The 21219-nt window shown below is 42.5% G+C and overlaps 1 protein-coding gene across 2 annotated transcripts in view; it reads left to right on the forward strand.

The window, feature by feature from the left end:
• The first annotated feature begins 7720 nt into the window (after window positions 1-7720).
• COMMD10 (COMM domain containing 10) overlaps window positions 7721-21219 on the forward strand; it is a 202034-nt gene continuing 188535 nt past the window's right edge. For both annotated transcript variants that reach the window (XM_044263267.1, XM_044263276.1), the window contains exons 1-4: window positions 7721-7806; window positions 9146-9236; window positions 17189-17299; window positions 19374-19529. In XM_044263267.1, the coding sequence (XP_044119202.1) occupies window positions 7766-7806; window positions 9146-9236; window positions 17189-17299; window positions 19374-19529 (399 nt within the window). In that variant the 5' untranslated portion in view covers window positions 7721-7765. The remainder of the gene's footprint in view (window positions 7807-9145; window positions 9237-17188; window positions 17300-19373; window positions 19530-21219) is intronic.

Raw genomic sequence — 21219 nt, forward strand, 5'->3', positions numbered from 1 at the left:
GTTGACTTGTTTTCATGTCAGTTTTCCGAAAAGGAACTCATAAAAACTATGAATGCAATCCTGGTTGAGAATATGTAACTATTGCTTAATAGTTGAATAGCATTTTGGCTCAAGATTAGCTTTTTTTTTTTTTTTTCTTCTCAAAACTTTGTAGGCTTTGCTATAAAGAAGTCTGGTGGATTCTTTTTCTTCTTACTTTTCTCATTTGGCTGCCCAGAGAATTTTCTCTTTATCCTTGGAGTTTGATAACTTGACCAGAACGTGTCCCAGGATCACTGTTTTATATCAGGTTCTTTGGAACACAATATGCTCTTCCAACAAACTACACAAGCAATTTTTCCAGTATTATGGAGAAATTTCTTCTGGCATATATCCCATAGAAATGAGGCGGACTCGACCCCCACCAGTTGGAACTGGGTTTGGTGTGAAGACTGATGAAGGTACACACACACACACGCACACACGCACTGAGAAGGTCTGAAAAGGTTTATTACTGAAATAGTGAGGCTTTCTGGGAGGAGCAGGGCGGTGTCCAAGCAGGTCTAAAAATGGCTTGGGAGAAGGCAGAAGGGCTCTTGACATGGGGTTTCAGGGTGTTTAGGGACAGGGCTCCAGCACCAAGATTACCGCGTGCAGATCATAAGTTTTTATGTTTGGAACTTCTTGCCAATGCAAAAACAGAGAGTCCTGGGTTTCCTGATTCGTCTGCCTGGGTGTGGGGCAGCACGGGGGAAGGGGCGACCAGGGCTTGAAAGCTTTGAGCCCTCAAACATCAAAAGCGGAGTCAGACTCCTTACTACAACATTTGAATGTATTTTTGTGTCTATTTGTTGGGTTCTTTGCCTTGGGGACATAGTTATCTTTGGGTTGGCCTTTCTGTGTTCTCAGTATCTACTTTGTGTTTGTCTCTTTCCTTTGCTGTGATTAGTCCTTCCTTTCTGTTAAAAACTCAATTTGCTATTGTGTTTAGTCTGTTTCTCTCCATTTCTGGTTTATGTATTAGTTAGGAGATGGTGTGCTTTTAGTCCTCAATCTCTTTGGTTTCCCAACACCTTCTACGTCTAATTTTTATGTTTTTTTCCAAGTTATCTTTTAGCTCTTGTTCCACTGAATTAATTTTCTTACTAAGTGCTATCTTGAGCATTCACATGGGATTTTCTTCTGTCTCTTAGGCTATATTTTATTCCAGATTGCACTTTTTATCTGTTTTTGTGGGTTTTTTTTTTTTGCATACTGTATCTCTCTTTTTTGTATATTTTTAGGATGACTGCAGAGTTGCCGTGTCCCTTTTTCTCATCCTATTTGTGCAGACCGTGGACAGCTCTGCCCAGACCTCTGATGTGGTGCCAGAGTTTTCTAGTTCTTTTGCCTGCTGCTGTGAGAGCTCTCATCTGTGTGTTTTTCCATCCAGGATGCCAGCTTGATGGCTCATTATTGCCTTCCATCTATTTCTCTCCCAAAACTTAAGGGGATGTTGGAGCTGAGGGTAGCATTTTTTTTTTTTTTAAATTTTCATGGATTTAATTTTCAGCTTCTCTACTCTGAGATTTTATTCACTGTCCTGTATCCGGAATTACTCCACTTTTAGGGGCATGTTCGGTCCCCGAGCAGGGATGCCCTAGGCTTTTTAGATCAATCCTTCATTAACTGTGGCACCACAGAGCCTCTGAGTCCTCCTGAGCCAGACCTGAGGTTCGCTTCCCTATTCCTTAAGACTTGCCCCCTTTTTTGAGGATTGGGGCGGGGGCAGAGGGAGAAGGAGTGAGAATGTTTAGCAGGATCCACACTCAGCATGGAGCCCCCACCTGGGGCTTGACCTCAGGACCCTGAGATCATGACCTGAGCCAAGATCCTGAGTCAGACTCTTAATCTACCAAGCCACCCAGGTGCCCCTCACTTCCCTATTTCATTCTTTTGATTTCCACTTCGTATAGGGGAGGGACTCGGGCGCCCACAGATTTCAGCCAGTGTTAACAGGGCAGGGGGAGGGTTGTTGAGGGGCATCTGTTTTCACTGCAGCTCCAATGTAACTGTTCCCACTGACTTCCTTCTTACCTTCTCTTTTCAAATTTCCAACTCCTTACTTCTCACTTGGAATACGAGATATAGTTTTGTTGTTCCTGCCTGACTGCTCTATTTTTCCCTTTGACCAGAGGCAACGGAAGAGAGATTTCTCCACTGGGTCCCTTATCGGTACTTCACAGACTTCAAGCCTTCAGGGATTTCCCACACCTTCCCCTTGGCTAGTTACCTCCCATTCTGCTCCTCTCTAAATGGGGGAATATGTAAACGGGGGAATTCTCGTGGCTTTGTGGGTGCCTTCTTTTTCTAGCCCTGTTTTAGCAGGCGGGGGAAATCACCTTTAGAGTCCGTCTTAAGCAGGGCAGATGCTTGGTTTCTTTTCCTGGCCGACATTTCTGCAAATGTGTGATTAAGTTACGCTTTTCTCGTTCGCCGTTGATGACTGGGTTTTTCTTTTTCTGTTGCATGTTTTTGGTGTCTACTACTTTTATTTCTTTGCTAGTCACTGGGTACAAGGCACCCATGCAATACGTGTGGAAAGCGCCACCAACTTATTTTCCAACTGTGTTCGCTGGTGGAAATTACTGAAGAAACCGTTTAATCCTTCACACGGCTTATGTGTAAATATCAGTCCCGTTAATGACACAGGCCTCGGGGAAGAAGAATGGAGGAAACTAGGTGCAAATTAAAATGGAGGGGTGATAATTTGAGATGGGTTTCAACTGTAAGAATAGATCAGAAAGGGATCTGTTCATGTATCACGGAGTAGCTATTTGTCACATTTTAATAAATGTTTCTCTCCCATGCCCTTGCCCACCCTCCATTTGGTAAATACTCTTTGTTATGGGCAAATGTGGCTTCGATACTATTCCTTCTTTTCTTTTCTCTTTTCCTTTCCTTCTAAGCTTCTCACCTCCTTTCCACATCACAGCCTGGTATGCAAATACTCAGAGGACAGGTGATGCTTGTGCCTTCTTTATTCCTGATGTATCTCACATCAGACAGGAACAGTCACATAACTGCCTCATAAATAAAAATAGGCAATTTTGAAACTTCGTTCCCCCGAGAACTGATGGAGAAAATGTGGACGGAACAATTACATGTGTCTCATCTAGAACGGTGTTCTTTAGTTCCACGCCGAATGATTCTCTCACACCTATGAGGCAAGTGCTGGCTAGGGAGCTAAAAACAGGCCTCACAACTGTGACCGAGGGGTGGTGTGGAGAGGGGGAGGTGTGTGCTCCGTGTGGTGTTGAGGAGGAGAAAAACTGGGCCGATGGCTTCTGCAAGCGAATGCAACAAAGCAGCTGAATGTGAATTTTGTGTTTGATAATCATCTGGGGCATAGGGCAGTGAGTAGCGGGTAGTTCTGGCCTTCTGCCCTTATGTGACTATAAACTACCTTTGATAGTTCACCCAAAAACCTCAGGATGGGTTTGAAGGTCTGAAGGACAGACCTTCACAGCATTAAGGACCTGGGCTAGAAGCTTAGCTAACCCACCGCCAGAATATTCTAGGTGCATAATAAAATGTCTATACCCCCCAGTTTGACTCTATTTATCAGGAGCTTACTTGCAAGGTCATCCCTACTGGACTGGGTTCCTGGGGCTCAGATACTAGTGTGTTGGGTGAATAGTGTTACCCTTTCTCCAAAGATAACCATTTGCATGAATTTGGTTGGGCTGGTCTCTTGGGTGTACTCACGGTTTACTTAAGGTTTGGTGGAGACTTTGGATGGGGGAAGGCTCAGATCTTGTATTTACTTCACTGAGTGTCAAAGATATAAATCACGCCCAGTGGGGGAGAGAGTGGGTGCAGACTGTATTGCAGAAAATGGTCTTGGGGCCCTTGAGAAAGAACTCACCCAAAGGGAGGGGCTCCAAACAGGGCAAAGGTCACACCCAGAAGGCAATGTTAGCTTCCAGCACACAGTGGACCTCACTCCAACCGTGCTGCTGTAGACTTTGGTAAAACCACCAGGCATAGGTGAACTAAATAGGTTGCATCACCAAAGAGCTAAAGCATTCAAGGATCAAGGAACTAACTCCTTGGTTGACATTCCACCTGAGGAGCAAAACCATCTCTGAGTGATGTACCTCTCCAGATATGCTCAGCCTCGCTGTGTCTCAGGCAGTGTCTTGTTCAAATTTCCCAGTAAATGGGCCCTGGGAACTTAGAACTGTTTTAGGGCCCCTGCCACTTGCTCCCATCCTTGGCTGGTGCGGGGTGGGTAGGAGAGGAGATATCTGGAGGGAGGGGTGGGGAGGGATTGAGCCCTGAGCTCACCTCTGCTATAGGTTTGGGAATCAGATCCTACTCTGGGTTTTCCAGTGAATGCCTACAGGTGCCAGGGGACATACCCCAGGGGTCCAGAGGAGGTCTGAGCCATGGGACAAATTTTGATAAACAAGAGACAGAACACTGGAAAGAGTCTATAGACAAATTTGCTCCTTCCCACCTCCTGGCTGTTCTAAGACACAGTACCTCGAAATAGTGTTTCTGGAAATATGACAGTACTGAGAAATACACAAGGTTTTCAATCTGTAACCAGCTAGATAACACGCCACCTTGTATTTTCTTCCCTCCTTTTCTTCCTTCCCTTTTGCCCGCACACTCCTAGTTCCCTGCAATGACTGTCCCCAGGGATGCCCTAGCAGGTAATTCAGGCTGTTTTCTAGAGAACGCAGGCTAACACAGAACGAAAAAAAAAAAAAAAGTTGGATTTGGCAAAAGTTGCAACGAAGGCAAGGATATGGAAGAAATTGGGGGGCATTCAGTATGTGTCATAGTCCTAACCGATCAGGGGCAACTGATCTGGTCTATGGATCGATCATCAAGATGGGTTGACAGGTTTAAGGGTTAGGGGTACAGTGTACTATAGAACCGTGTTTTGAGGAGGTGCGTATCCTGTCTCTAGCAGGTGGTCACAGGTAGACAACTACGAAGGACTTCTTCATAGATCCATATGCATATACGCCAGAGACCACAGAAATATTTTGGCTGAGGGTCTCACTTAAGGGGTGAAATTATTCTCTGCCTCAAGCCTTTATAGCAACAAGTACCAATAAAAAGTGATAACCCCCATCAGTGAAACCAAGAAAAATCCTGGAGACTTTTTTTTTTTTCCAAAATCTTGGAAGTCTGTGCTTTGAGTTATGAGGAGGGGAGAGTGCTTCTCCCATACACACGTGATACTGTTTAATTCTTACCACAGCCCAGGGAAGCCAACACAGACATTATAAGACATGAATAAGAAATTTTTTTTTTTAAAAGATTTTATTTATTTATTTGTCAGAGAGAGAGGGAGAGAGAGCGAGCACAGGCAGACAGAGAGGCAGGCAGAGGCAGAGGGAGAAGCAGGCTCCCTGCCGAGCAAGGAGCCCGATGTGGGACTCGATCCCAGGACGCTGGGATCATGACCTGAGCCGAAGGCAGCTGCTTAACCAACTGAGCCACCCAGGCGTCCCTGAATAAGAAATTTAAGAGAGGAAAAGTGCTCTGTTCCAAGTTACATGGTTTCAGGGCTCCAACCATCTTGATGCTATTTCCCTCAAAATCCCAGCTGTGGTTGAGAAGGAACTGAGGAGGTAAATTTCACTAGTGATTCCAAATGGTTTTAAAAGGGTGGTAGCCCTGCTTCAGGCAATGAATGAGGACTAAAGGAAACTTATTCAGAAGTCAAGGGAAACTGGGGTTCTTCTAAAATTATGCCAGGTATAGTAATCTGTGTTTGTATCAGAGACCTATAATTTATGTAGATTCGCATACATCTTTTTCAGACACTGCACAAATTGGGGAGTGTGTGGAGTGTTGTGGAATTAAATGTATTTGTATGTGTTCAACACACTGTATAATTGACTCAATTATCCATGTGGGGATTATTCACTTTTAATTTGCAATCTGGCTTCTCCTTTCAGTTAGGATGTTTTTGGGGTTGCTCTAGGAATGCCAACTAATTTAAATAATAATTTAAGTAAAACATAATTAGGTAGGAAAATTAAATTCAATCTTTTGCCAGCTCCCAAAGATTCTACAGCTGAAATGTAACACTAACTCACTCGCTATATTTCTTCACTCTCCAAAGCTATTTTACTACCATGGGATTTTACTGCTTTCCATAGATTATTGCAATAGTTCCCTGTTTGACTTTCTGCTTACCTCTTGCCAATCCAATCATCATTCCACTGACAGTAATTTTCAAAAGACAAAAACCAAAAAGAAGACCAACAAAAGGACGGCAGCTCTCATCACAAAAATTTCTCTGCTTGAAAACATTAATGGGGGCGCCAGATTGGCTCAGTCGGTTAAGGGTGCTCAGGTCATGATCCCAGGGTTCTGGAATCGAGCCCCCCCCACCCCCCACCCCTGCATGGGGCTCCCTGCTCAGCCGAGAACCTGCATCTCCCTCTCCCTGCTTGTGCTCTCTCTCTCTGTCCAATAAATAAATAAATATTTTTAAAAAAGAAAAGAAAAGAAAAAACATTAATGACTCCCCATTTCTCACTAAGCTCCAGCGCACATGCCCTAATCTTTCCTTCAAGACCTCAAGCCACCTGCAACAGGAAATTTTCCCGAACCTATCCCCCGTGCTCGCCACTCTTCCCATCCCTGAATCCCTGGAGGGCCCTTCGTGTTTTTCTCTGAGGCGGGCAAACGTATTTATGAACCCACGTTGTGCCCCTGCTCTACTGTGAGGTTCTAAATGGCATTCTCTGCGGGGCTGAATGTCCCCCTACGAAGCAGTACCTAGCTCAGCACCGCACCGCAGAGGGGCGCAATGAAACGTCCGTTTGAACTACGAGCAAACCCCGAGGGCAGGAATTTTGGTCTTTTCGGTCCCCAGTGCCTAGCACAGTATCTGGTATACAGTAGGTGCTCAATGAATACAGGGATACAGATACAGGAAGCGCCGAGGCTGGAGCTGGTGGCAGGACCTCTCCAGTGGGTGGGTGTGGGACATCCAGGCTGCTTTCAGGGAGAGCGTTTCACGGCCTTCCCCTCTGCAGCGCAGGCTAGACACTAGCTATGGTGGGCACTTAAAGTTCCTCTGTTAAAAAAAATAATAATATGTGTATGTACACGCACCTAAATAGATGCTCATACGTGCCAACGACGTAAAAATACATGCCCATATCCAGGTATGTGCACAGCTGACCCTGGCACAGCACAGGTGTGAGCTGTGCAGGCCCACTCATGCTCGGGTCCTTTTGATAAATGGACTACAGCACCGTCATGTGTTATCCTTACGGTTTTCTCAATAACATCGTCTTTTCTCCAGCTTTCTTCCGCTTATGTTATTGTAATAATGGAGTATATACTATATACAGCATGCACAATACACATACCGACTGTTACCGGTAAGGCAAGGCGTCCAGCCAACAGGTGGGTGTTCATACTTAAGTTTTGGGGGGGATTCAAAAGTTCCATGTGGATTTTTGACTTGAGGCAGGGTGGGCAACCTTAGCCGCTCGTTGTTCAAGGGTCCGCTGTGCATGGATAATAGGCAAACAGGTAAATATACATAAGTTCATAGGCGAACAGGCTTGAGGCAGAACAGGGACAGCGGCGGAAGACAATGAGGAGGGTCCCCCTTCCCTGGAAGACCCAGCACGGAATTCGCTCAAGCGTCCAGAGGCGAAGGCGGAGGCGGCGCGGCTTGGGCCTTCCGGCCTTCCGTAGGCCTGCGGTCATTGGCTGGGCTGGAGGCAGCTGACAGGCGGAGGCAGGCGAGGGAGCTTCAAGGATGGCGGCCGCCACGGCGCTGATCCTGCCGGAGAGCCCCAGGTAGCCGCCCAGGGGTGGCACGGACCGGGCGCCGCTAGGACGCTCCAGCTGGCTGTCGCCTTGGCTCCGAGGCTGGGCCCGGCGGTGGGGGGTGGGCGCCGAGCTGGCGAAGTCGCGGTGCGGCCCCGCGGGAGTGCCGGGGGCTGTGGGCGTCTCACCCTCTCGGTGGTTCACCTCCGTGGGGCTCCAGTGCCTGGCAGCTGGGGTCAGTAGGGCAGTGTGTCACCGTGCCCAGAGTGTGGGGTCTAAACTGCCCACGCCCGCCTGCAGTAGTGCTGAATCACGTGCAAAGCTATACCCTTTTTCTGTTTTCGGCTCGCTCTCAGGCCTGAGTATGAGAAACGCTCGCCATGGGGCTGGACGGTCTTGAATCCGTAACAGGTGTCAGTGTCCCTTTTCAATCAAGAGAGAATAGTCCTCAGGTTGGGAGTTTGGGGCTGGTAACAGTATCAAGCCAGAGTTTGGTAACATGGGTTTGGATTTCATTTTTTTTTTTTTTTTTAAATTTCTAGTTCATTTCTACTTATGGTAGGTAAGGTCGGGGGCCCAAAGTAGTGATAGAAAGTTCTCTGTTAAAATGCAGTTACTTGAATAGAAATGACTCCCATTTCATGAAAGATAAATACTAGGGCAGGTAGTGTGCGGATCCGGGAAAAAGTGCTGAGATGTTGGCAAGTACTTTCCATGTCCCTGAATTGGACAGGGATCTTCTTGAAGAAGAGAACTGTCATTTCAGAGTTCTTCCTTATTTCTGGATTCTTTGAGTCCTGACTCCCAGTTCCTCCCCTCACTTCAGTGTCCTGTTTAACACCCACCACGAGTAAGCCATAACCTGTATGATAATTTTAAAGTTGATTAATACCGTTGAGGCACAACTTTAAAACAACTGTGTACCGTTATCCCAAATGACTTTGCCTTATATGTATTTATTCCATTACCTGCCATGCAGCATTCTTTTTTTTTTTTTTTTTTTTTTGTATTTTGGTATCAATCCCACTTTCCTCCTTCCATTCTTTTCATAGTTCCGTTGTGGGTTAGGGTTAGTAAATATTCACTGCTGAGTTAATGCCATCCCCCACGAGGTGCAAGCTTCCTCTAGTTGCAGGCCTTGCCCCCAAAGAAAGAGAAACTTCCCAAATGGACAAGTTCTTTTGGGAGGCATCTTTTTGGAATCGTCCTGCCTCCTTTGCGGGCCATCATTTGGACTTCTTTATAGCAATCAGAGTTGTTGAAATGGAAACTCTGAAACAGCAGCAATTGTAAACAAGTGTACTTATGGCAAGAACAGTTCACTCATTTTAAAACTCATTTTAAAATTTTGTTTTACAAATTTATTTAGCATGAAAAAAGCAGTGTCGCTGATAAATGCAATAGATACAGGAAGATTTCCACGATTGCTCACCCGAATTCTTCAAAAACTTCACCTGAAGGTTTGTATTATTGTATTTCTGTAGTTTCTACTTTCTTGTGATTGCACTGAAACTCTTTGTTTCTCCTTGGAAAACTTTTTCCGAAGTGTAGTGTTCCCCAGTGTGTCCTTGGCTCTCTAGGACATTTTGTGATGTGCCATGGTCGTAAGTTTGGGAAACTCTCCTTTCATTAAAGCTAATCTTCTTTATTATGGAACTTTTCAGAGTGTATATATTATATATATTTTTTCGGAGTATATTTTATGGTAATGTTTACAGTAAATATTTAAGGGTGAATATGGTGTGCAAGATTTTCCAAACATGTGTGACCTTGGAACTGTCTTATCATGGTAAATATTTGGAGACTCAGGTTCTGTGTAATATGTTTTGGGAAAATTCTGATTTCATTCTTTTCTTAAAAATAATGTTGTCGTTTTGTTAACACCCTGTATTTAATATTTAATTTAATGTGCCTCTTCTTTTTATTTCAAGGTTTTGGTCATTTTGGACACATTGACGTTTACTGATTCACTGCTTGGTCACTGTTCTTAGTTAATTTCTGCATCGGTTATACAAATTTAATTCCATCCAACACATGTTTATGGCACACCTAGTAACTAGTAACTGCTCTGCCTGGTGGTGTCAGGTACCACCATTAAATGAGAACCTGGACTTTTTTTTAGTTTTCACTTAAATTCCAGTTAGTACAGTGTAACACTAGTTTCAGGTGTACAGTACAGTGACTCAACACTTCTTTACCATACCTGGAGAACCTGGACCCTTTCCTCCTCTTTTTCCTGGGAGCCGGCCCCCTTCTGAGCCCTTTCTTCCTCTGATGTGTCTCTCAAATCCTGGTTTTCTTTATAGTCCTAGTTCACATCCTTAACACCCCTGCTGTAGACTGCAGTAACTGCCTTCAAACTGGTGTCTCTGCCGGAAGCCTTCTCCCTCCTATCGCTGCTTCATAATGCCAGTCCATTCATCTCTCCAAATGTTTTTTTTTTCCCTAAGAAACAAAAAATGAAAAAAAAAACCCCAATTGATCATATCTGTATAGTGTTTAAAGCCATCGTTGACTTCCCATTGCCCCATGGGAAAAAGTTCAAAATCTTTCACATTGTATCATATTAAAATCACCTTATAATGACAGTATAATAATGGCCACAAGCCGTATTATTCCCACTTGCAAGTGCTCCAGTCACACTGGGCTGTACTCTTTTACGAGACTAATACTGCGAACTTTTCCAACTCTTATGTCTGTGTGTATACTCTTTCCCTTATCTGAAATGCCTTTCTTCCCTTCTGTTTTGAAGAAACTAGGTCAAGGATTTGGCCGTCTTGCTCTCAGCAGTTTGTTTTCTGTGCTTCTAAAACACTCGCTTCATTGGTACATCGTTTCAGTACTGCATTGTAGTTGTTTTAGGATACAGGGTCTTTTGCTGACTTTGAATACCTTGAGTATCATGTCTTAAATCATCTTTACATTTTCCATACCTAACTCCTTGGTGCTGATGCAGTTGGCACCCAAGAGCCATTCTTGGAGTTCATTCTTTGCCTTGTGTGGGAAACACAAAACCCATGCAGGCCCTCTAAATTCCTGGCTATAAGGAGTCTCTGATAGAGATGGAGAGACAGGAGGAATCACCACAGCAATCTAAGAGCAGCCACATTCTGTGGTTTTGTTATTCACAGTTACATCACTCTCTCTGCTACTGCTCTAATGGCTTTGTGTTATTAGTTCATCTGATCCTTAAAGCAACTTTAGGAAGTAGGTACTATTGTTATCCCTATTTTATCCACACAGAAACTGAGATAGAGACCAGTTAAATAATTTGCCCAAGGTCACACAGCTAGTGAGTAAGCAGCCTGGTTCCAGAATCCTTTAACCCCTTACGGTACACCTCAAGAAAAGCGCACAGTACATTATATAAATTAGTCTAAAAGTAAAGGATGTAGGCAGTCAATATAGAAGTTCTGCTTTGATTTCCTGAGCTGGTGGCTGCCTTCTTACACTTATTGAAAACATGGGACAAAAAACTCTTAGATACATCTTTTGTTCTCTATAGCAAGGGAGGCTGGGACATTAGCAGGAAAACTGAGTAGTTTGTCTTTGACCCTCTCAGTCATATCGAGTTCTAAGTAAGTTAGTGTCCATCTTAGAGTAAGTGGGTGGCCAGAGAATTCCACAGAGGTGTTTGAATGCTACGCTGTCGGTGGTTGGGGGGGGTGGATACAAGAAGGTGAGGTTGTTGGCAGCTGAAGCAACTGAGAACAAAAACATACGTAGCTAATAATTTGCCCGCTAAGAAAGAAAGTCAGGAAAGGTGCAATTTTTTTTTTTTCCTGGGCAGTTTCAGGGAATGTGCTTAGAGGGGCTCCTCTTGTGATAAGAGTTCTAATCGAATAAAGTTTGCATTGACATTCAGGATATGCCAGCTTTCTTTTATGTACTCTTGGTCTGTTAAGTGGACGTTTGCCTTGAGACAAGCTGAGTCCTTCGAACAGTGAAACCTGGCATGGGTAGATCGGTGAAGAGTTTTAGAGATTGGGTTGCTGTTCTAAATGTTATCAGCTTGACACTTTGATTTGCTTGCGGGCAGAGGGTATCTGTTTTTGTCCAGACTGGTTCCATGAATTCCCTAATGAGAATAAACATAGGAAAAGTAAGCGGAGATATAGAATATAGGTGTGTCTAAACTTGGGTCTGGAAGTCGTCTTTGAACTGATCATCTTCTTGGCTTGTCCTAGCATATAGAAACACTTGGGAAGTTTTGGAGTGTTTTAGTTTTTCTGTTTGTTTGTTTGTTTGTTTTTGCAACGTGTGGAGGGTGCTGTTGGCATTTAATGCCCAGGAACTAAATGTCTTGCAATGTGCAGAACGGTCTTGCCCAAATTGCCCTGTCTAGCATGCTAATAGAGTCTGCACTGGAGAACACTGACAGAAGTCAGAGTAACTTCCATAGCTGAGGACTCAGAGATAACAATTTATGGCCTCAGAGTTTAAAAAAAAAAATGGCTTTCATAACTCCTGCAATTAGAAAGACTCTTGTACTTTGCTCTGCTAGAGAGACTTATAGGTCATACACAAAGCCTGTTGATCTAACTGTGCTGTGTGTTTCATTCGGAGAGATCGGCTCGCTGAATTCCTGGCCATGGCAGACTAGACCCAGCCAACCAGGGGATGAAGAAGGGCCAGTGATGGGCATGGGGGCGATTCGAAGAATTGACAGCTGATCATGGAAGGAAGTGGGAGAATCATGCAAATTAGACTCAAGACAATGAAATGCCCAGAAATCTGAGGGTTTTTTTTCCTGAAGTGAAAAATCACCAATGTCTCTTAAAAGTTTTTTATGATACTGTACCCCAGGATTCTGATGCTCATAATTGTGACCTGAGTCATCGTAAAAAATGAGTTTAATATGAAATACTTTGTTTACAAAAGTCTAGAATGGGTACTGTAAATTTCAGAAAGATTGCTTTCAGAAGTTTAAAGTAAAAGTTCTTTTACTTGATAGATTCACTTGTGACTACCTCTTTTTCCCCCATTTTGACACAATGAAATCTCTCATTATGTTAAATAAAGGACAATCACACATGTGAACTCCAGCCTTAGAATTTTTCTGGGCTGTTACAACGTATGGAGGGTGCTGCGGGCGTATAATGCCTGTGCTTTTACGTGGCTTGTGTGTAGGAGATTCTTACGCGAAGGAGCATTTGCCCCGCCTGTGTGGACCAAAAAGTAAAGGGCACTTAATCTCTGCAAATATATTTATTTTGTAGTTACTGTAAGATGAAAGGCTTCTTACAAATTGGTTTATTGAGTAAGAACAAATTGGTTTATTGAGTAAGAACAATGCTCTTTCAATTACGGTATTTCCAGAATACTAGTACCGTGTGTTCTTTCACGGAGGTCTTTGTGTGTATGTATGACTTTGAACGTGAGTCAGAGCTTGGGCTCTGGACAGTGGGCTGCTCTGTCTCTGAATCCATGCTCTGAGTTTTTAAAAGCTAACTACTTTCATAATTATTTAGATAATATCCTATGTTCATAGAAGACAGCTCTCCTTTTCTAAAGAATGTGATCTGATTTCAACTGAGGTTAGTTTACTCATCACACATATTAAGGAAATGAATTCTTAAAAAAAAACAACCCAAAAAGTTGGAAAAAGGGATTTTTTAGTTGCTTCTTTTGTGCCCTTCTAGTTCAAAATTCTCATAGTGCTTAATTTAAGCATCTTAATAAGTTTTAAATTCCGTAGTTTCTGAATAAGTTTTTTTTTTTTTTAAAGAAATTTAAGTAGTATGGCAAACTGAAATGCCCCCTTGGTTAACTTTGGCCCTCCTATCCATCTTAATTCTCCCCTGTATTAGTTATCTGTTGCTGAATTACAAGTTAACTCAAAACTTAGCACCTTGAAATAAACAATCAACATTTATTATACTCACAGTCCCTGTAGGTCAGGAGTTTAGGGTGGCTTGACTGGGTGATTCTGTCTCGGGGTTCTGGTGAGGGTGCTGTCAGATGTTGTTTGGGCTGCTATAACTGAAGGTTTGGCTGGCGTTGGAGGATTTCTTTCCATTATGGCTGCCTGGTGGGAGTTACTTGCTACACAAGCCTTTCCTCTCGACATGGAAGTTGACTTCATCCAGAACCAGTAACCCAAAAGAGGGAGGTGTGTCCTTTTTATGAACTCGCCTGGGATAACACATAGCTTCACTTTTACTATATTCCTTTTTTTTTTTTTTTAAGATTTAATTTATTTATTTGACAGAGAGAGACATAAATGAGAGAGGGAACACAAGCAGGGGAAGTGGGAGAGGGAGAAGCAGGTTCCCCACTAAGCAGGGAGCCCAATGCTGGGGTCGATCCCAGGACCCAGGATCATGACCTGAGCCGAAGGCCAACGCTCAACAACTGAGCCACCCAGGCACCCCTATATTCTTTTTGTTAGGAGTAATTCACTAAGCCTGGATCGCATTCAAGGGAAAGAAATTAGGCTCCATCTTGAAGGGAGGAGTGCTAAAGAATTTTCAGGTATCATAAAACCACCACTCCTTCCCAGGGGTAGCCTTCACCAATTTGGTTTCTATTGCAGATCTTTTTCCATGTGTTAGTAAATACACATATGCATACACACAAGTGCATACACTTAGAAATGTGTAGTTCGTGTGTTTTTGTGTATCTTCTTCACTTACCACTTTTATCAGAGATCGTTTCATGTGAGTCTATATAGTACTACCTTGCATTCTTTTTTTTTTTTTTAAAGTTTTTTTTTAAATTTATTTGTCAGAAAGAGAGAGAGAGAAAGCACACAAGCAGGCAGAGAGGCAGGCAGAGGCAGAGAGAGAGGCAGGCTCCCTGCTGAGCGAGGAGCTCGATGCGGGACTCGATCCCAGGACCCCGGGATCATGACCTGAGCTGAAGGCAGTGGCTTAACCTACTGAGCCACCCAGGCGTCCCCTTTTTTTTTTTTTTAAAGATTTTATTCATTTATTTGACAGACAGAGATCACAAGCAGCAGAGAGGCAGGCAGAGAGAGAGGAGGAAGCAGGCTCCCTGCTGAGCATAGAGCCCGATGCGGGACTTGATCCCAGGACCCTGAGATCATGACCTGAGCCGAAGGCAGAGCCTTTAACCCACTGAGCCAGCCAGGTGCCCCTACCTTGTATTCTTTATGTGTTGTTTTTCCTTTCTGCGTGTGTATGTGTGTGTGTGTGTGTGTGTGTGTGTGTATGGTCTACTCTCTTTAAACATGTAGAAAAAAATTAGCAGTCACTTTCCATTTTTAAAATTTAAGTTTCTTGGACACTCATTCTCTAATTTTATAAACCTGGGCTTTAATTTTTTCGCATTGAGAGGATAAAAAAGAATGTGTCTCTTTTACCTTCTCTTTTACTCCTAGGTATGGGGAGGTGTTTTTGGTAGAGAGATAAGTGAAATGGCTGCTGTTTTGGAAACAAATAGAGGTACTTAATGTTTGGTATTTATCTACCCAAGGTGGTTTTTGGAGCAAGGTGTTGACTCTCTGTTTGGAACTTCTTGTATAGCTGTATTCTCTGTTTAAGCTCCCATATTTTAAGCTCCACCTTATTTGAAGGTTGCATGACTTGTGTTCCCCTTGTGGATGGGGGAAGATAAATATTCCCTCGTACCGCTTCACTCCACACCACTTTATTAATATAAGTCCTTGAAAATCTTGAGAGTGTCTCTCTCTCTCTTTTTTTTTGTGTATCTTTTAAATTTATTTTTGTTTATTTATTTATTGTTTTTTTAAGATTTTATTTATTTATTTGACAGAGATCACGAGTAATCAGAGAGGCAGGCAGAGAGAGAGAGAGGGAGAAGCAGTCTCCCCGCCGAGCAGAGAGCCCAATGTGGGACTTGATCCCAGGACCCTGAGATTATGACCTGAGCCGAAGGCAGAGCCTTTAACCCACTGAGCCACCCCAGGCATCCTGGTGTATCTTTTTTTTTTTTTTTTTTTTTTTTTTTAAGATTTTATTCATTTATTTGACAGACAGAGATCCACAAGCAGCAGAGAGGCAGGCAGAGAGAGAGAGGAGGAAGCAGGCTCCCGCCGAGCAGAGAGCCTGATGCGGGCTCGATCCCTGGACCCTGGGATCATGACCTGAGCTGAAGGCAGAGGCTTTAACCCACTGAGCCACCCAGTGGTGTATCTTTTTAAAAAACCTCCCTTCCTTATACATATTGGGGACACTGAAGTTTATTTTTCTACCTGCTCAATCACTAATACTATTTTGTCAAAGCAGCTTACTTGTTAAAAGGAATCCAGTGGACTAACTTGGAAGTTAAACTATAAATATCCGTTGAATTTAATGCAACATGTGGTTCAGTGGTTATATATATGTAATATCATTGGTATATTCCACATATTGATAAAATCTGGTACCATAGGTCATTTTTTCACGAAGATATATGGTAGTCACAGAAATGCTGAAACTTTTAAGTCAGAATATTGCTTTGAGATAAGTGATGGGCCTTTTGGCCAAATTCAGTTCACTATTTTCTCAGTTGTAAAACAGGTAGTAGGGGCTGGGAGTTCTGGCGACTGGCCTTCCAAAATATGCTTGCTTCAAGTTCCAGTGCTGCTTCGGTTCAATAGCCGTCTAAGTGTACCTCATCCAAGCTGGACAGGCAAGTACTCGAGGAACTTCTGAAATTTCTCCATGTTGCTGTTAGGGAGAGGCGGCTGCATGGAAAGGTGTTTTTAGTATGTGTGGATGAAGTAGTTCTTTTTATTTTAAAGTTGTTCTAGTAGTGTACGTTTTTCATACTTACTAGACCAGTGTGTTTAGATCGAGGAGATTATTTTGGATATGAAAGAAAGGAGACTAGGCAGAGATTCTACTCAGGTGGCTAACTATCTTTGATATATTGGTCATAAAGTTAATGCATAACATAGAGATTTTGGAAAATATGTATTAAAATTCTAAAAAAGACTTAATTTCCTGCTTTATAGAAGCTCTTGTCATAACTCACATTTTTGCAGAACTCCTCAAAATGAAAATTACTTGAATATTTGTTTTTATGTGCCATTCTAACTTGAGTATTGTATACTTGAGGACGTGAACTTTCTCTATAGCACGTAATAAATACTCAGTAAATATATTTGCGTAAGGAAGATGGACATTTCTATTAATTGTTATTAACGTTTTGGGGTTTTACCTTCTAGTATTTTTTTCTAAATGTCCATTTCTTTTGGTATTTACAGTTAGTTTCCATATCCTCTAAATCATAGAACTTAATGTCTTTTTTTAAATTCAAAATGAGCTTGATTTGGCGTGATCTAACACTCCGATTGTACTCATTTTGAGATATTGAAATTTACAGACACTTCTCCTTTCAGTTTCTCATCCATGTATGAATATATGAATCTTCAGGGACTCTTCTGTCAAGTGTTTTAAGTTTTGAATACCTGATGTGGGCTACTAGCTTGCTTTTTATGTTCTAGGCTGAGAACAGTTTCAGTGAAGAAGAAGAAGAAAAACTTCAAGCTGCATTTTCTCTGGAGAAACAAGATCTTCATCTGGTTCTCGAAACAATCTCGTTCATTTTAGAACAGGTATTCCAAGTGCCCCAAACTTTGTAACCATGGTTTGTTTACTGCTGATTTGTATCGCTTTGGTAGCTGTAACATTTTATTTCTTCAAAAAAAGTGTACAGATGGGAGCTATGGATGTATTCTAATTGAGAATTTTAATGTATTAAAAGAAAAAATTGAGGGGGCACCTGGGTGGCTCAGTGGGTTAAAGCCTCTGTCTTCAGGGTTCCAGGGTCCTGGGATCGAGCCCCCTATCGGGCTTTTTGCTCAGCAGGGAGCCTGCTTCCCTCTCTCTCTCTGCCTGCCTCTCTGCCTGCTTGTGATCTCTGTCTGTCAAATAAATAAATAAAATCTTAAAAATAAAAATTGAATGTATGGTTTTTTCCTACAGTATTGTGTTCTTCCAAAAATCTGAATGTTGGGTAGCATAAGTAAAGTATTTGACAGCATGACTCAAGACTTCATTGACTTGAGACAGGTATAAAACATTTTTATTCATTGTTACTTGGTGTGATAACTTGGAGAAACAAACACCTCTTATTTAAGAACAATGATTTGGGGGGATTTCTTTAACTAGGATGATAAATAAAACATTTAGAAGAGAAGTAGTTGTCAAAGGGCTTTTGTCAAGTTCTTCCTACTGAGCTTCCATTTTGCTTCCCTTGCTTTTGTCTGTGTTCAGCACACTAAGCTTCTGTTCATCTGTTCAAGTCCCATCTCTTCTCACTGCTGCCGTGACCCTTACACTTGGCAATCGTCCCCTACTTCGGATTCCTTTTATCCTTGGCTTATCAGAGTGGAGCACATCATTAGTCTTTTATTTCCTGTGTGTCAGCCTTCTCTAGCTTTTGAATTTGTGAGGGACCTATCATATCTTTAGCTCATCTTCTATAAACCGAGCACATTGCTGGGCTTAAATTAGGGTCTCCGTAAATTCCTGAAGGTTGACTTCGTAGAATATTTGTGAAATTAAAGCTTAAATGGAGGCACCTGGGCGGCTCAGTGGGTTAAGCCTCTGTCTTCGGCTCAAGTCATGATCTCAGGTTCTTGGGATCGAGCTCCACATCGGCTCTTTGCTCAACAGGAGGCCTGCTACCCGCCCCCCCCCCCCCCCGCCCCACGCTGCCTCCCTCTCTGCCTACTTGTGATCTCTCTCTCTGTCAAATAAATAAATAAAATCTTCAAAAAAAAAAAAGTTTAAATAGTACTGTAGTTTCATGAGCCTTTTAGTGAACAGACACTGTTTAGGAAGACAAGCTCCCAGGCATCTACTTCATACAGCCTTGTACAGATTACAGATACTAAGATGATTACTGTTCTTAACCCTGGGGAGCTTTTACTAGTAGTAAAGGATAATTAAGTGGGACAGAGAAACATGGGGTTGAAGAGAAATTTGTTCCAGAATTATATTAAGAAATAGAACAGTTGTTATTAGAAATGTTTATAATATTTTATTATGTAGTACCTAGGAAGTTGACAGATGAAGGTAGTTTTGAGAAAGTGCTTCTTGGAAAAATTTTTGTTAGTTGTTGTACATTTCTTTGTTTTTTGTTTGTTTTAAAGATTTATTTATTTGAGAGACGGAGAGAGAGAGAGCATGAATGGGGTGGAGGGCGAGCAGAGGGAGAGAGAGAATTGCAAGCAGACTCCCTCCTGAATGTGGGGCCCAGCTTGGGGCTCGATCCCACAACCCTGAGTTCATGACCTGAGCTCAAGGGAGATACCTAACCGACTGAGCCTGAAACAGTTCTTTGAAATTGTTAAGTGAAATAAGGAAATGATAATTTAATTAGGGTACCATTTGCACAGCTAAAGCAGAGAAGTTTTTGTGTTAAGTGGTATTAGGATTACTTAAAACAGAGGCAAAAGTGGAGACGTGTAGCCTGAATAGTTTAGGCCTTTCAACCCTGCATCTTCCAGTTGTGTATATTATTATTGGTAAAACAACAAAAAAAAAGATCTACAATAAAATAGGAAATGTTCTTTTAATTTAAATCATTTAGAAATAATTTTGTATTTGGTTATAATCCGAGGTCTCTGCGTGAATATTGGGGATATATATGACTTATTTATTTATTTTTTTCCTCTTGCATAGGCGGTGTATCACAACGTGAAGCCAGCGGCTTTGCAGCAGCAGTTAGAGGCCATTCATCTCACACAAGACAAAGCAGAGGCATTCAGCAGTGCTTGGTCTTCTATGGGTCAAGAGACCATTGAAAAATTCAGGCAGAGGATTCTTGCTCCCCACAAGGTAGAGGACTCTCCTATGCCAATAAGAATGACAAACATCGGGGTGCCTGGGAGCTTCAGCCGGTTAAGCCTCTGCCTTTGGCTCAGGTCATGGTCTCAGGGTCCCGGGATCAAACCCTTCATTCAGCTCTCTGCTCAGCGGGGAGCCTGCTTCCCCCTCTCTGTTTGCCTGCCTCTCCACCCACTTGTGATCTCTCTCTCTATGTCAAATAAAAAGTAAAATCTTAAAAAAAAAAAAAAAAAAAGAATGTAAACATCGTTGTATCTTAAGGGTTTTAAAGGTAGTAATGTTTTATAGAGAGATGGTTAGGAAAAAGAAAGTATATACAGTATATATTCCTATAAAATTATTTCCAGACATATTGGCTGCCAGAGTGTGACTTAGTTTTACTTGCCAGTTTAAAATTTGCCTCTGTGGCTTCAGAATAGGAATGAGGCAGTCCAGGATGCCTGGGTCACTCAGTCTCCCTCTCCCACTCCTCCTGCGTTTGTTCCCTCTCTCTCTGTGTCTCTCTCTGTCAAATAAATAAATAAAACTTAAAAAAAAAAAAAAAAGAATGAGACAGTCCTCCTTTTTTTTCCCCCTGAGTACTGGGGCAGAGTTGTTTTTTCTTTTCTTTTCTTTTTTTTTTTTTTTAAGATTTAGTTTATTTGACAGAGACTACTTATGAGTAGGCAGAGAGGCAGGCAGAGAGGGTGGGGGGAAGCAGGCTCCCCTCCGAGCAGAGAGCCCAATGCGGGGCTCCATCCCAGTACCCTGAGACCATGACCTGAGCCGAAGGCAGAGGCTTTAACCGACTGAGCCACCCAGGCGCCCCTTGTTTTTTCTCTTTAATTGCGTACCCGAGTGTACGACTTCCAGCATTTGAACTGAATCACAGAATTAGTTTGTTTCTGTGTGTCTGTGTTAGTGCCTCACAGAATATATGAGCACCAATTAGCGAAGTCAATGCTTTGAGGCAAACACAAAATAACAGCAGTGTTTCAGAGCTCTTCAGTAACCTTTACTCAGTGGAGGTTAAGAGGATCATAGAGATTTTGACCTTTTTCTCCTAGTAGGTTCTATTACATAACTGATTTTCAGGTTTACATCCCACTCTGTCTTCCTGGGATCAATCTCACTTGCCTGTGGAGTATTGTCCTTTCATATGTTGCTATTTGGCTTGCTAATATTTTGTTAAAAATTTTTCTGTCTGTGTTCTTAAAAGAGATCAGTCTGTGGTTTCCTTGTGATGTCTTCGGCAGCATCAGGGAAAAATGGCATTGCAAAACCAGCTGGGAAGTGTTCTCCCTCCTCTCTGATTTCCTGTAAGGACCTGTGAAGGATTGGTATTACTGCGTATTCTCCCCGTGTTCTGTGAGAGTTCCTGTACCCGTCACTACTTGGTATTGTCAGTTGCTTTTATCAAAGCTATTCTACTAAGGTTTGTAGTGGTATTTTGTGTTTTTAATTTGTATTTTCCTAGTAACAAATTAAGTGGATGATCTTTTTTCTTAATTATGTTATGTTTACCCAACATAAAGTAGTACATCATTACATACATGTAGTACATCATTAATTTTAGAGGTAGTGCTCCATGATTTATGGCTAGTGTATAATACCCAGTGTTCCATGCCATCCATGCCCTCCTTAATGCCCATCACCAGGCCAAGCCATCCCCCTACCCCCTCCCTTCTAAAACTCTTAGTTT

This window comes from Neovison vison, chromosome 1 (genome assembly GCF_020171115.1).
Source record: "Neovison vison isolate M4711 chromosome 1, ASM_NN_V1, whole genome shotgun sequence".
Taxonomy (NCBI): Eukaryota; Metazoa; Chordata; class Mammalia; order Carnivora; family Mustelidae; genus Neogale; species Neogale vison.